At 34.8% G+C, this 17,556-nt stretch overlaps 1 protein-coding gene across 5 annotated transcripts in view; it reads left to right on the top strand.

The window, feature by feature from the left end:
* The window catches only part of LOC105059998 (protein OSB1, mitochondrial), a 29,417-nt gene extending 13,418 nt beyond the window's left edge, over positions 1-15,999 (top strand). Inside the window, exons 3-7 of one of the 5 annotated variants that reach the window (XR_012142195.1) lie at positions 13,300-13,402; positions 13,576-13,748; positions 14,920-15,011; positions 15,318-15,547; positions 15,641-15,996. Coding sequence is in view for 3 of the 5 variants with exons in the window: in XM_073259764.1 (XP_073115865.1) it covers positions 13,300-13,402; positions 13,576-13,820; positions 14,920-15,036 (465 nt within the window). In the remaining 2 variants the exon portion in view is untranslated. The other 4 variants (XR_012142194.1, XM_073259765.1, XM_073259766.1 and 1 more) reach the window with 4 other exon arrangements.
* Positions 16,000-17,556: the final 1,557 nt, after the last annotated feature.

Genomic DNA, 17,556 nt, shown 5'->3' with positions numbered 1-17,556 from the left:
CTTCTACGTTAAAATTAGATCACACATGAGGAGGTGCACCCCTTTTAATTCCCAACACCTAGACTCCTTTAGGATTAGTTAGGATAGAGTCCCAGAGGATTAGGACTCTAGGAGATAGAGTTGCCGCCCATCCTTGTGTGCCTCCTTTCTCCACGCACAAACCAAAAGAAAAATCATGATAATCCTCTCTTGGCGTGAATTATTTTAGGGCATGAGGCTTGCTTGGACCAAGTCAAACACTTGGTCCAAGTCCAACAAGGTTTGGGTTTGAATCCAAACTGATTTGGATTTACAAATAAGTCAAAACTTAATTGAGTCCAAAACCATTTTGGATTTATGAAATCCAATCTAATTCAAACTTAGACCCAGTCTAATCAAATTAAATCCTAATTTAATTTGATTAGGACTCACCCCCATTATTTGATCAAATCAAATAATCTAGCAACAATTATAAATTAGTTCTTCTTTAACTTACTAACTCTTAGTAAGTCCTTCATGTAATTTTTACAAATTAGTCCAATCATCAATTGTATTGATAATTGAATCTTTTTGCGATTTGAAATCGCAATTCAACAATCTGATCAATGAGGACCTCTTTTGTGTGTGATCTTGTATATTCTATTATATTTGGTAATGAGATATATTTTGATCTGCATCAAAATATCATTGAAAGTTTTTTCAATGGATTAAAACAATTCTAACTCACTAATTGAGAATTATTGACCATCAAAATAATTATCTTTGGTCTCACAATTCATTAGTGATACCTAGCAGTATGTAGTGGCAATATAGCAGAACAAAAAGAATGAACCTCTAGGTGTAGTTATCGTGTGATTCAGTTCTTCTATCGTGAGTTCCGATAAGACGAAGGTTATGAAAAATTCGTTAGACTTCATCACCTGTCATATGTAAGATTTATTCGACTTGAGTTCTTATATAAAAACTATAGAAATATTTTTTCATCATTCACTCTATCTTGGCCAACGTCTTTTCAACTCAGTCTCATAAATCACATAGGACTTCTCTTTTTTTATCAACATCGATGAATCCCATCTAGGTGCACATCCTACTCTAATAAATCTACTGCAGCCAATCTGTATCGCAAGGATTCGAATGGCTAGAGACCAAGTGTGTATGCAGTCAAACTACAGTAATCCCATTGTAAATAGTCGAGGCACCGTAAATCAAAAAACTAGTCACACCACTACAGCATCGAGAGAGTCACTGACGAATGAGTAGACATCCAAGTGACTTCTCGTGTTGGTCATGTTCGATATCTTTATTCTCTAACAAGTATCTGCATTCTCGCTTTAGTGTCATCATATTATAGATTTGAGACTCGTCTATCCAAAGGAAAGCGATCCGTGCATCAATCTAATCGGATCATTTACCGTCTCCGTGATGATCCATCGATCGATTGCAATTTAGGAATCAACCATCAATGACACATGTTTCAAATTTTCAACTCTTGAGAATACGTCATCATCTTATTAATTTTCTGGATGATTCATGGACACATACACTACATGAATTGAAATTAACTATCCTAATTAATTAGATCAAGTACAAAATTATGTTTTAGAAAAAATTAATGTGTCAGTCCAATTGGCTTCTAGGATATATAACTAACAATCTCTCACTTACACTAAAGCCAATATGTCATAGATTTAAGCCTTATCTTTTCAAGATGTGCTTCGGTCTTCTACTGGTCAGACAATTTAGATAGTGATCCTGCCACATTTTCGTGGGGTGTACTCTGTGATTCTCGAAATAGTCGTGAATAATTAAAATTATCGCTCTTATGTGTTAGAAATTCTGGTGAGACCTAGGCTCCTTAGCTAGAGCTATGGTGCCTATATTGTCGCAATACAGTGTTGTGTCATTTGATGATATTACATCCAGTTCTGCAATAAATTCTTTTTAACCAGAAGGCTTCTCTAATTACATCATAAACAATGATATATATGTGGCTTCTAGAATTTACAATGATCAGTTGTTTGAAACTCTTTCAATTTATTGAATCATTATTGCATAAGAGAATGCATCATGATGTAGACTCTCTATCATCAACATCAAACATAAAGTCTGAATCTATAAATCCTAGTATCCTCAATTTTTCTTCTCTAAAGATCGTGAACATATCCTAAGTGCTTCTCAAGTACTTAGAAATATTTTCACAGCTATCCAGTACTCTCAATCTGGATTTAACTAATATTTGCTCATGACACTTACAGCAATAGATATATCAGTCTGTGTATATAGCATGGCATACATGAGATTTTCTATAGTTGAAGCATAAGGGATCCAGCTCATGTACTGTATCTCCACAAATATGTTGGGACACATCTTTCAGAGATATCAATCTCATGCCTAAAGGGTAGAAACTCCTTTTGAAGTTTTCATGCTGAACCCCTTCAGTACTTCCTCTATGTGCATCTTCTATGAAAGGCTTAGTATCCTCTTAGATCTATCTTATAGATCTATATAAGATGTTTTTCAAAGGTCTCTTATTGAGAATTTCTTTAGACAACTAAAATTTTTCACCAAGATCAGCATAGGAATATAATTTCTAATCAGGAGGATGTCATCCACATACAATACGAGGAATGTAACAACGCTCCTACTGATCCTTTTATAAACTTATGTTTCCTCGTTTTTGCTGAGATCAATCTATTTGATCGCATCGAATATTTCAATTTCGAGATGCATGCTTTAAAGGTCTCTATCTTTACATCTCTTTCTTCTGTTGTAGATTTATTTGAATCCAATAGGTACTATACCTGTTGGTGGATCTACTAAGGTCCAAAATTGATCAGAATGCATTGAGTCAATATTTGACTTCATTACATTTAACCAATTTTCAGAATCGATGTCTGATATCGTCTCATAGTAGTTTTCGGGATCTCCATGTTTTCTCTCCTATGAGGAATATTTTCTCTACATCTTCTATTAGAATATCTAAGTATCTTTCAGTAGGATGAGAGATTTTACTCGACCTTCGAAGTGGAGGTACATGTACTGGCTCGATATGAATAGGTTTTATAGGTTCTATGGTTCATTGCTTTTCAGAGATTTTCTCTTTGAGCTTAATTATTCTCCCACTGTTTTCATATTGGATAAACTATTTTTTCAAAAATATAGCATGTCAGATCACAATCACATTATAATCCTTTGGGAAGTAAAAGTACTATCCCCTAAACTCTTTAGAATACCTTAGAAACGAGCTCTCATAGATCTAATCTCTAATTTGTACGTCTGCTGTTGCTTGACATGGGCCGGATATCCTCATCATGCCGCATCTCATACGGCATGATAGGAATAAACTTAGGTTGCGTTTGGTACATCGCCAGGCAATCCTGAAAGGTAATGTGGATTGCCTGCAAGATAGATTGCCACTGATTAAATTGCCAGTAATTTTAATTATTGTGTTTGGTATACACAGGTAATATTGCAGTAATATTGATTACTGTGTTTGGTATGACAATCAGATTACCAGTAATGTAACATCAAATTTCCAAAATTTTGTGATTTTAATGTTTTATAGTGATTGAATATTTGACTTTATGCTGTAGTGCTCATTATTTGTAATGACTTTGTCAATAACTTACTTTAGATTTTGTAACTATTTGACAATTAATATCTGTGATCAAAAAATTTTTTTTCTTTTAAGATTTCATATCTAGAAAGGCAACCATGATTGAAAGCAGGTAGTATTCCTTGCCAAATTTTACATGCTGCCCGTATCAGCATTGCGTACAATCCAACAACAATCCAATAACAAACTGAATACTAACATAATATAAACAATCTAACAACAATCTGAACAGTAACATAATATAAATATCATCTTTTGAAATTTCAAAATACTCCCAATTATCTCAGCAAAAAGTATTTGTAGTTTATTAGAACAACTACACAATATAAAAGTTGGTATGTTCAAATCCAAAACTACTAATAAAACTATCCGCTAGCTAACCAAATGTTCATACCAAAGTATCACAGATAAACCAACCAAACAACCACAACTAGCAACATAAATATACTAACTAGGATTCAAACCAAGAACATATAATACATGATATTTTCTCAACCACTGAGGTAATGAAAAAAAGTAAGTACTTGCACTATCACGAGCAATTATCAATCCAGCTTTAACTATCAACGACTCATGCAGCTCCAAATCTTCAATCTTAGCTATTGCCTCAAAAATCTTCTTCTTCATCTCTTGATCATTTGCAAGGAACTGGAAACAATCTGCCAATTTATCAATACCTTTACTTGAACTTTGACACATTACACCAAGATTGTTTACAGTTTCAATCAAAGTGCCTGTAAGAGCAACTTCTTCCTCATTAGAAACCTTCCTTTTTTTTGATCTTGATGAAGAAGCACTCTGTTGAATATGTCCAGTAGGAGTTTGGGGAATGGAGTTGTTAATCTCAAATCCAGTAGGATCTACAAACTGGACCTCTTCATTATTCATTGCTTCTGTAAAGATTTCATTAGCTGCATCTGCAGAATCCTTAGCCCTCTGACCTGTTGCACAATCTTTTCCAAATATGATCAAGAATTCCTCCAAGTGTAAAAATGGTTTGTTCCGAAGACCAGATGCTTGAGGATGACTCTATCACAATGAACCAATATAAATTGAGCAAACTATACCTAAAGCATCAAAAATTAAATAAGAATGAAAAATTAATTAATATGTGGTGCATTTACCTTGACCCAGTTGTCCCATACATCTTGATCACAAGTAATACATTTTTTTGTATTATCCCGTCCAAATCCTGATGTGTTCAATATATCATAAATAGCACCATATTGTTGTTTCAACAATTTGAACCTTGAATGAATGTGTGGATGAGCCTTGATGCTACAATTAGGTTTCTTGTTTGCCATCATCTTCTCCAATTGAGGTAAGAACCCGATCTTGAAATTGCCACCTCCCCTCCACAAAAGATCATTCTTCAAATCGAGCAGACATCCAATTAGTATAGTATCTTGTTCCGCATTCCACTGATGCTTCTTCCCCTGATTTCTCTTTTGACTTGAAGAAGCATTCATATCTAAAAGACATTATTTAATACAAAAGACAATATATGTTCATATTGCAAGTTTAAATAACAACAATAATAAGTTGAATAAAGATAAATAATCCGAAGATAACAGTAATAAGCATCCATATTAAATTTGCAACGAGGTTCATTTTAAAGAAAGATTCGAATACATAAAATAGTAATATATAGCAAAATTTGCAATAGTATTGAAAATTTCTTCAAGCTCTGGATTGGTCCCACATTTTTTGCATCAAGTCATCCCTAAATTGATTTCAAGCATTTGTACTCACAACGTGATCAACCATTTCTCCTTCATTGCTATTTTCTTCTGTTAGGAGGACATCAGGCATCTCATGTTCTATTGGATCAATTGACATTTCTCTTCTAATATGGTTATGAAGAAGAGCACACGTACTAACGATTCTTGCTTATGTTTTTACTGGATAAAATGACTTCTCTCTAAGAATCGCCTACCTCATTTTAAGAAAACTGAAGCATCTCTCGATGACATTTCTAGCAGATGAATGCCTATAGTTAAAATATTCTTATGGTGTTGTCGGTTGATGATTTTGTCTCCAATCATTCAAATGATATCGTTGACCCCTATATGGAGTTAAAAATCCTTCTCCATTTGTATATCCAGCATCACACAAGTAATAAAAACCTAACATAAGTAAAAATCTTGTTAGAAAATAAATTTAATATATAAATAAAAACAAGTTTGAAATAATCAGAACTATTACTTTGTGGTACTTTTAAATCTCTTCTTCTTGATAACGCATCTCTTAGTACTCTATCATCTGCAGCTGATCCTTCCCAACCAGGTAAAATATAGATGAATTGCATATCCTGATTACAAACTCCCAAAATATTCATAGCTATTTCACCTTTTTTTGTTCTATACCTAGGCTTGTTAATGTCAACGACAGTGCATCTAATGTATATCCCCATCTAAGGCACCTAGACAATTCTATAATAAAAAAATATTATTATTATTATGTTAATATAAAATATTTCTTAAATAATTTAAAAGTAATATAATGTTTATCCGCATAATTAGAAAAATTACCTAGAACCATTTTCATCTGTAGTCAGTTGAGTTATTAGGAATGGGCTCTGATTTTTTGAGCAATATTTCATTTCAAAGAAGAATTGACTTCAGCACAGCTGTGAATTGTCTACTAATTGTCTCACCACTCCTTACAAACTATCTTTTAATGACTCTATTCTTAGCATGGTGAGCACATATATGTAAAAATATAGCAACCATCTTCTCAACACATATTTTTAGTACTCGACAATCTTCCAGTATTTTGTAACATATCACATAATACATGGAAACTTTTTCTATCCATGTGTGTATTTTCTTTACATGCCAGCTCAGAATCAAATACAATCTTTCTTAAACTAATTTTCCTAATCTTGTGTCTATCATACTCACCAAGATCAATCTTTTTTTTCTTGTTACTTCTCCTAATCAATAAATTAACACAATATGTATGCAATATACCAGTTAACGAAACAATGGCTCTATGAAGGTTGATGTACATTGCAATGATAGATGCTAATTTTGGAAGCAACTCTTCTGACAGCCGATCTATCTAAATCAGAGTATTATGATAAAAAAAATAACATATTTTTCAGTAATATATTTTAATAAATTTTAGTAAATATTTCAGCAAATTATATGTTAAACTAATATAAAATTTAAAATTAATGAGGGAATAGAGGAGGTTGGATAAGATGAAGGGAGAGGAGACAGGAATGGAAGCGTGTTGAGGGGGGTCGGGTGGCGCTGAGGGGCATGTTACGGCGGAGGGGAGGGGGGTCCTGAGAGGATGGTGGCGGAGGGAAGGGGGGCCCCTAAGAGAACGGTGATGGAGGGGTTGGGGGGGCAAGTTTTGTATAGAAAAAAAAAATGTTACCGGTGGGGGAGATGGTCGGGGGGGGCACCTGGGAGGATGGGGGGGCCGAGAGGGGTGGGAGAGGGTGCTGAGGATGGCGGCGGAGGGGAAGGGGGGAGGTTTTATACGAAAAAGAATTTCTTACCAGTCACCGGCGATGGCTAGAACGACGGCGATCTCCCCGGAGGTGATGTGGGGCGGCGATCTTCCCGGAGGTGTGAGGGCAGCTTACCGACGGCGTGGGAGGAGAGAAGGGAAGCGGGCGCGTGGGAGGAGAGAAGGGAAGGGGGCGCGTGGGTTTTGCTCTCATGGAAGAGAAAAGGGCAGGGGCAATTTTGTCTGAAATAATTATTATTCGATTACCACATCATCGATAATCTGGATAGCCATTTATTTCTCAGGCAATCTGGATTGCTTGATGAGAGGTAATCCAGATCACTAATACAAGATAGATTACCATTAAAAGTAAATACCAAACATAGTTATCCGGTGGGCTCAGTTTAAATTGCTGGCAATGTGGATAGATTGCCAGCTACCAAACGCAACCTTAGAGGAAACTATTTAGTAGTAAAGCTTATCCTCAAAGAAATAAAAAAAAAATAGTGATGTTCATTATGGATTAGATCATATCAAATAGGGTCCCTTTTTTTCTTTCCGACACCTTGTTGCGTTGAGGTACATCAGGAAGATTCCATTGTGAGACTATATCGGTTTTTTTGAAATGGATTTAGAAACTTCCACTAAGGTATACATCTCTTCGATCTTATCGAAGAATCTTAAAGATTTTCTAGTTTACTTATCTCATATATGAATTTTTTGAACTTTTGAAGACTTCTGATTTGTGTCTCATATATGTACCATATCATGAAAAGTCATCGATAAAAATAATGAAGTAAAGATAACCACCCATAGCTTGCATATCAAATTGGACCACACATCAGTATGTGCCAGGATAAATATCTCAGTGGTTCTCTCCTCATGTCCTACGAAGGGTAGTTTGGCTATCTTTTCTTGAAGGCAGAATTTACAAATTGAAAACAACTCGAGAGTCAATGAGCCTAAAAGCTCATACCATTCCAATTTGTTTATTCTGTCCTCTCCAACATGATCAAATTTGAGGTACCACATATACTTCGTGTTCATCTCATCTTTGGATCTTTCAGATCTTACGGCACTCACTATCTACTCAGATACCAATATTGAGCAGATCGAATATGCCTTCTGAAGGCATGTCCCATTTTTTTTCTTTAGGCTCTTCAGGTATACAGGACAGTTCCTTTTTAATGGCTGTCAACATCATAGAGTTAGCCGTCTTCTTAGAAGCTTCCTTTGGCTAGCTCTCAGATTTATGTTTCTTCACGAACTTCTAAGTCGACCTCTTGGAAGTAAAGTCCACTCCACAGCGAGAATTCTGCCCCTTGAACTCTTCAAAGTCCTGTTGGTTGTCACCAACATGTTTAACAATTTAATCAAGATGCAATCGATCTAATTCATATAGTAGTTTACTATAAACTGTCCATATGAACTAGTAAGAAATTGTAGGATCAAATCTATTCTCAATTTTTTCTGCATGGTCAAACTTCTCAAGCTTATCCAAATCTTTGATCATTGTTAAACAATAATTATGAACTGATTGCTCTTTGGTCAATTGTCGGATGGTTTGGTAACATCGGGATATCTTGGTATGAAATTAACTTAACTTTTTGGAATCTAAAATTCTTTTTTTTGGTTCCTAAGCCAGTCTTTGTAACTTGTTCGGTTAATCAATTGGTTGATGAGCTAGAGGATTGGAAGCTGATATCTTATTTTTTCAGAGAATAAGGATTCTAGTTAGATATTCGCACTTGATCTTAAAAATTTGTTCTATGATTTTTTAAAACAAATGCCTCCCACTATTTCTTCGAGTTTCTTATACTCGGATAGAGAAATGAAAGTCTTTCGCGATTAAGATTTCAAGTGGGTACTGCGGTCTCATCGATTGACACAGTCTCACCTAACAGTTATTGGGATGTGTTAATCAATGAGTGGACAACTCTTGTCCAATGCTTCTCAAGCATGTTACAGCGGTAACCGGTCCTTAAGTCATGTAGACCTCATCTGACAGATATTAACCTCATTTCTTAGTTAAATCAGATCCATCGTTCAATGCAAGGGCAAAGCTGTCATTGGATCCCTCATCTGACAGATATTAGGTCTAACCTCATCTTTACCCTGCAGCATCTCATGCTAATAGAGTGGTTGCACCTTCTCGATATAACTGAACCACTGTATCCAGCCGAAAATAGTCAACGCCAGTAGGACGTTTGTACATCTACAATAGTGGAAGACTGCTCGACTTAATATGTGCGAGAAGATTTAATTTAGATCTCTTCCTTTAACTATTTTAATTTATATCTTATGTAAATCTACAGTTATTAATGATCTAATTGAACGATCCTCATTTGGTTCACCAAGACATGAACCATGGTGCAAATGCAAAATGTGTAGTGAACTCAACACTCAGTACCCAAAAAAAACTTAATCGACCAAATTGGTCAGATAAGTTCAAGATTGGTGGGAGGCTCCCGGTGTATAAGCAATGTCCTAATTAAATAACCATCATTTTATCGCTTGCCTTAGACATCAATCGATCAATCAATTCTAAATTATTTTAGCCCATTAGTTTTCGCCGCCACAGATTGCAAAATTGCAAACCAATTAGATGTGTATTCATAATACAACCTTACTCCAAGGGTTTGCAGTGATTCATAGAGATCGCTATATGTATCCATGAAAAACACTCGCATAACTATTATATAGTCCTTATGTTCATGTTAAATTTTTTATGATGTTTACGTATCAATCTCTTTTCACCCTAAGACAATTTTACAGCATAACGGGCTATGCCAGGACAATCTTATTTCAGGATGATCCAAGATTGAGTTATAAAGCATAATCTTATGTTCAATTAAATTACATTAATTTGAAAGAATCCATATCATCATAGATCACATCAAGATGAATCTCTATTTATGAACATCATCTCATGCATGAACATATAATAAAGATAAACTTCAGATCTAATAAAATTCAGATCACATGAAAATTAGATACAGAATTTTAGATGCATGAACATAAGAAGTCAGATTTTCAGATCTTGAAAATAGATTTTCAGATCTTGAAAACAATGCATGAACATCAAACAATCTGAATTTCAGATCTGAAAATAGATTTTTAGATCATGATATTCATCGCATGAATTTCAACCATTCATATTTTAGATCATGAAATAGAATTTTCAGATCTTGAAATCCATCTCCTTTTCTCAAGCATTCCTAATTTCAGTTTTGAAAATAATTTTCAGATCTGAAATTTAGATCTTAATCTTGCAATAATGAGATGGCTCTGATACCACTATTAGGAAATCCATCACATGGGTTTTCGGTTGCATACAGAAATTTTAAAAATTAAACATAGCGGAAGAGAAATTTCAAAAACTATTTGCAACATCATTCTAGGATAACCATACAACATAACGTTTTACTGTTATGTTAGTGCAACCTTATATTAGAATGATGTTAAAATTAATCTTTAATTAGATCTAATCTAATTTAGTATAGAGATCATATCTCAATATAAAATCAGACATCATCATATGTACAAGATTAAGATCTATGCAAAATAAAAATTTGATTTTTACCTTTGCGTGAGTAGATCTTCACTGCGATCCAATGATCCGTGGATGTCTTCAAGTTTCGTTGAAGTTACGATCCGATGATCCATGGATGTCTTCAAGGTCCGTTGAAGCCGCACAAGTATCTGGCCTCTGCGGATATCCATTTGAGGCTGATTTGATCAGGAGATCCCGATCTCATCGAGGTGCTAGCTCCTTTGTAGTGATCGCTCTTTGGATTATTGAATATTTTCTCCTTTTTGATTCTTTTCGTAAAGGAACCAAAGAGATCTATAGGAGCAAAAAATCAGATCTAATCTGATTTCTTTTTCCTTTTCTCTTCTCAAGAGGAAAGAAGATCTAGAGGAGACAAGAGATCAAATCTCTTTTTTTTTTTCGTCCAACTCTTAGATTGAATCTGGGAGAGAAGGAATCGAGAGATCAAATTTTTTTTTTTGTCCAACTCTTAGACATCTGTGGAGAAGAGGAAGAGGGCGTTCAACACTTGAACGTATGGAACTCTTCACCTTATGTCTGTGTGAACTCTTCACGCCTATCACCAAGCGCATCCTCCCTCCTATCCTTTCTTCTTACACGCCCATCTTAGTTTCACATTAACCTCTCTTCTAATCTCATATGGAGGCGCCCCTCCTATTTTTCTCCTTTTAAACCAACGCCTAAGCCTAATCTCATTAGGGTTAGTTAGGGTTTTTGGAGAGAGTCTATGAGAACTTGGACTCTTGGAGATACGCCTCATCTCGTGAGGTGCCATCCATTTTTTTTTGCGCTCCACTTCCATATTAAAATCAAATCACACATGAGGAGACACGCCCCTCTTAAATCCCAATGCTTAGACTCCTTTAGGGTTAGAGTTGCCGCCCCTCCTTGTGCGCCTCCTTTCTCCAAGCACAAACCAAAAGAAAAATCATGATAATCCTCTGTTGGCGTGAATTATTTTAGGGCGTGAGGCTTGCTTGGACCAAGTCAAACACTTGGTCCAAGTCCAACAAGGTTTGGGTTTGAATCCAAATTGATTTGGATTTCCAAATAAGTCAAAACTTAATTGAGTCCAAAACCGTTTTGGAATTATGAAATTCAATCCAATTCAAACTCAAACCAAGTCTAATTAAATTAAATCCTAATTTAATTTGATTAGGACTCAACCACATTATTTGATTAAATCAAATAATCTAGCAACAATTGCAAATTAGTCCTCTTTTAATTTACTCTTAGCAAGTCCTCCATGTAACTTTTACAAACTAGTCTAATCATCAATCATATTAATAATTAAATTCTTTTGCGATTCAAAATCATAATTCAATAATTCGATCAGTCAGGATCTCTTTTGTGTGTGACCCTGTGGATTCTATTCTGTCTGATAGTGAGATATATTTGATCTGCATCAAAATATCATTGAAACTTCTTTCAATGGATTGGAACAATTTCAACTCATCAATTGAGAATTATTAACCATCAAAATAATTCTCTTTGGTCCCACAATCTACTAGTGACACCTAGCAGTATGTGGTGGCAATCCAGTAGAACAGAGGAATGAATCTCTAGGTATAGTTATCGTGTGATACAGTTCTATCGTAAGTTCCGACAAAATGGAGGTTATGAAAAATTTGTCAAACCTCATCATCTGTCATATGTAAGTTTTATTTGACTTGAGTTTTTATGTAAAAATTATGGAAATACTTTTCCATCATTCATTTTGTCCTGACCAAAATCTTCTGAACTCAGTCTTATGAATCATATAGGACTTCTCTTTTTCTACTAAGATCGATAGATCCTATCTAGGTACGTACCTTACTATAACGAATCTACTGTAGCTAATTTGTACTGCAAGGATCCGAATGGCTAGAAACCAAGTGTATGTACAGTTAAATTACAGTAATTCCATTGTGAATAGCTGAGGCATCGCAGGTCAAAGAACTAGTCACACTGCTACAGCATTGAGAGAGTCATTGATGAGTGAGTAGATATTCAAGTGACTTCTCGTGTTGATCACGTTTGGTATCTTTATTTTCTAATAAAGACCTACACTCTCGCTTCAGTGTCCTCATATTGTAGACTCGAGACTCATCTATCCAAAGGGAAGCGATTCGTGTACCAATCTAATCGGATCAATCACCGTCCTTGTGATGATTGATCGATCAAGGGCAATTTAGGAATCAACCATCAATAACACATCTGAAATTCTCAACTCTCGAGAATATGTATCATCATTTTATTAATTTTTTGGACGATTCATGGATACATACATTACATGAATGAAAATTAATTGTCCTAATTAATTAGATCAAGTACGAAATTATGTTCTAAAAAGAATTAATGTGTCAGTCCGATTAGCTTCTAGGGCATATATCTAACAATTATAATATGATTATTTAGCAGTGTGTGTTGCCTCTTCATCGCATCTTGATTTACTGGTATTTTGTTTTATTGTATCACAATTTTTTGTAAGTTGTCAAAGCTCAACTAGTGTTTATGTCATTTCTCAGATTGAGAAAATCTGGTTAGGCAGATGGATAGGAATAGGATATTGATTTGCATGCTGATCAGCTTTAGCAAAAATTTATGTTGATCTTTTCATTTTTCTTGTATCATTTTCTATATTTTAATTGTTTATGATTCCCCCTCTCCTGTGCTTTTTTGATTTATTCTAAATATTCTTTCAGTGCAGATCTATGTTAATGATTTGAATTATGTTAAACAAAACAATCAAAATGAAACTTCTCATATGCTTAAGAGTTCAGAGGAAGAAGAATCAAGGGGGTCCACCTCAGGTTAGTCCATGGTTCTTAATTTATGGTACTTTGCTAGTCCTTTTCCAGAACTATACGGACATACTGTTCTTGAATTTCAGATGTATTCAATTAAGAAAGTGCAATCTCATCATTCTGTTCATCTACTGATATTGTTTATTGGTTGTCTGACTAATCTCTTCTGCTTGAGTTAGGTGCATCAAATCATGAGGAGTATGGTGACCCTCTTCAATTGTGGCAAGTGTTCTTTGCTAATCCATATGAATGGTGGGACAACAGGCAATGCAAGCCAAACTCAGGATACCCAGATTTTAAACACAAGGACACTCGTGAATGCTTGTGGCTTCGTCCAGATGATCCTCCTTGGGTAAGACAGCAGCTTCAACTATATGACTCCAACTTGGGAAACCATCAGAGGAATGTTGGTGGTTGGTCAGAGGTACATGAATGGAAAACAAAGGATTTTGTATAATTCAAGTCATGGTCTAGGAACAGGAATTCCTGTTGCTTGCGCTGGGCTGTGAACCTTTCTAATTTACCTAATGCAAACAATGTCAAGGTGTTAGACATCAAGCTGAAGTTCACGATGAAATGAATAGAAGCATCGGGCAGGACTAAAGCAATTGATGCCAATGAGCGTTGAGATTTTACACCAAAATGAAGAAAGAAAAAGGAATGACACGTTTCATCATAACCAGATTGAGAAGTAAGATGTGGCATTAGTTTTGGAAGGAAAAGCACTCAACTTTGCAAGGTTATGAGCAGTGTTAAGCTGAAGCGGGAAGTAGATATTGGAGATACTGTTACCAAATCAGCTAACGCCAGAATTATACTGTTGTCCCAGGCATGTTTGAGATGCCTTTTGAGGATTAATCTAGAGAATCATGATCAAGGCGATTGGTTGTGATAATCCTCAGCTATCCCTCATTTTTGTCTACCTAAAGCTATTGCGCAGAATCAGTTGCTCGTGGATTTGCTTGGCATCGGTCTATATGTCATATCTATCGAGAACATAATGCATTGACTGATAGGGCTGCAGCATTTGTAAACTTTCTTTTATTCGACGAAGTTTGACTGGATCCTGCTTGAGTCTAACTATTCCTCATTTTTATCATTTGCTTATTAATTTACTTATATGTTATGTTTATCAGGAATGTAATGTATTGAACCAAGGGGTTGCTGCATTTAAAAAAGTCTGTCCTTCAACATAGTTTGACAGGATCCTGCTTCAATCTCATTTGACGAAGAGTTGAACTGTTGTGCCTGGATGTCAAGGAGTTCTATATAAATGAATGAACTGCCTATAACCCTTTTTTCTTGGTTTTGGTTTTGTTGGGGAGGGGTGGGGGACGCGGGGTAAAGAGCCTATAACAGATGTAAATGCTTTAATTGTCACTATATGACATTAACATATATAGGCAATAGCTCATGTATCATGATAGCTTAATATTTTTAAGCATAATGGTGTAATTATGATTGTTATTTTATCTCAAATTATTTATATTCTTTTTGATTTCCCGCCTCCCTGACTATTGCAGGTCTTAGAGGCCTCTTCGTTTGTATGGTGTGATTTGCTGCTCTGTTCTTTTGTTCTGTTAGTCGCTGGAAACAACAACCAAAAAGGGATGAGGTATGTTTTCATCTTTCAGGGTTGATTGTGACATTATGATGCCAAAGCTCGACAGAACTATGATACCATTCACAAGCTTGAACCTTTAAACCTCACTTCTGTCGGTAAATTCACATATGATTTTTTTTTTTTTTCCCTATTTGCGGGCAATAACTTTCAAGTGGTCTTTTAATTTGTGCAACTAATAGAATTTAGGTTTGTCAGTTTACCTGTACTAGTCCCCTCGACATCATATGCTGCATGTGTGATACTTTTATGCCCTACAGATCGTGTAAAGGTTTTAAATTATGACAAATGTATTGCTAGGTGTTGGGACTGAGAATTTAGTGGTAGAAGATAAAAGCCGGTGCTTGAATTTAGTGGATGGGTGCTATCATTCTCCTGTTTGATTGTGCTGGGTTGGGTGCATGTCCAATCTATGACAACTTTCCCTTCTATTTTTTAGCCCAACTTTGGGTTCATCAGTTTGTTAAACAGCGGTCTGTATTTGCCAACCAGTCTCGCTATCCAAATAGAGGTAAAGCAGATATGAGAAGGTGAGTGATGACTGCATCAGTGTCTGTTATGTTCATAATAAGGTTTCAAATAATAGTCATAATAATCTTGGAACAACCACCTATGAATTGCAGCGTGTCCGAGTTTTTTAATTACGAAGACACGGAGACACAGGAACACAATTGAAATGTGAATTCTATGGCTAGAAGAGGAGAAGAGGTCTTTCGTTTGTGTGACAATCCAAATGTATGGATACCTGTGGTGGATGTTAATACAGACGCCAGGTGATTGCGGTGTTTCAACTTGTTCGCACCATCTCTTCCCTTGTCACCCAGTATGGGCAAAGCCTTATGACATCAAAACTGAATGTCATATTGAAGTCTATCAACCTGATTCAAATCCAAAATTGGGTAAAATAAACTTCTGTGCAACTTTGAAATAATGCTGCATGGCATAGCTTTTTTATCTATTTTATATCACCTCTTACCGTATCATGGCGCAAACTAAGATTTTAAATTCTATAGAAGGGAGCTCTCCCAGTTTTTTGATGGATGGAAGGGAACGTGAGATAAGTGGATATTTTAAGATGCAGAAATTTTTTGTGCGTCGTGTGGTGTAGAAAATTTGATATAGTGTGCATCGCTTTATCCGATTGGTCCACATAGTCACTACTTTCAAATATATATTTAACTTTTATAGATCATCTTCTTCATTTAAAGATTTTGTATGATGAAAATATTTCTGTCCTTTGATTATGACAAACTTTCAAAAAAATTATGATACTCTTTCAAAAAATTATGACGCCCTTGCTCTTTGGAAAAAATAATGACGTCTTTGCTTAAAAGTTACAACATCTTTTGTTAAAAATTATGACACCCTTCAAAAAAATTATGACACCTGCCTTCGATTTTTTGTTTAGTATCGGGGCGTCATAATTGTTATGAAGGGTGTCATAATTTTTAAAAAGGGTGTTATAATTTTTTTCAAAAGGCAAGGCTATCATAAGTTTTTTGAAGGGATGTCATAATTTTTGTGAAGGGGTGTCATAACCGAAGAGTAAAGATATTTTTATCATGCAAAATTTTTAAATGAAAAAATGATCTACAGGTATTAAATACGCATTGAAAAGTGGAGACTATGTGGATCAATCGGATGAGATAATGTATTTCACGTTGGATTTTCTATACCGTCTGTGGTGCACAAAAATTTTTTTTTTTTAAGATGTGCCAATTGGGATATTAGGATGATGGCCCGATGGTTCTATCCCAACATATCGGATGGCACTCTGTTCCAATATCTCACAAGACATCCCATTAGGATCTGAATTCTTGGTACAAACTCTTTTTGTGGTTGGCTTTGTTCAGAAATTTGGATGCAGAACTTTCTGACGTCTAATATTTTTCATGAGAACCTCACAATCAGCTGGGCATTCTCAACACATTTATTACAGCACTTGCTAAGTGGGAAAACTGCTTCAAAGTTCCATTTTGCTTCATCAACAAAATTATAATTATCTCACTACAAGCTCTATGTATTGGATCAGTATGCACTTTCTTAGGTCCTATTCGGCGAAGCTTTTGGAGTAAAAAAAAAATACTTTCTTATCTTCGAAAAGTATTTTTGAATGGTACAATAATATTTGATAAAAAATTAAAAAATTATTTTGATTTTATTAGAAAGGTGAAAAGGTCTATTTGGAAAAAGCTCCATTTTGAAACTTCCTCCAAAAATACTTTCTGACTAATATCAGAAAGCTGTTTTGATTTAAATAAATTTTTTTAATGATCAAATTATCCACTAACAAATCTAATAATTATATATTATATTATATCATATTATATTATTATACTATGAATATAATATAATATAATAATAATTAATATTATGATAGATTATAACATATAACATATATAATCTGTTATAATATTATTATATTATAAAAATATAATTTTGTATAACAATATTTAATAATATATAATCCATTATATTATTTCACATTATATATTACATCACAAAAATAATATTATTATATTATGGAATAATATTATAT

Source organism: Elaeis guineensis, chromosome 6, assembly GCF_000442705.2.
Source record: "Elaeis guineensis isolate ETL-2024a chromosome 6, EG11, whole genome shotgun sequence".
NCBI classification, from domain to species: Eukaryota; Viridiplantae; Streptophyta; class Magnoliopsida; order Arecales; family Arecaceae; genus Elaeis; species Elaeis guineensis.
This window is presented reverse-complemented; position numbering and strand designations above follow the sequence as displayed.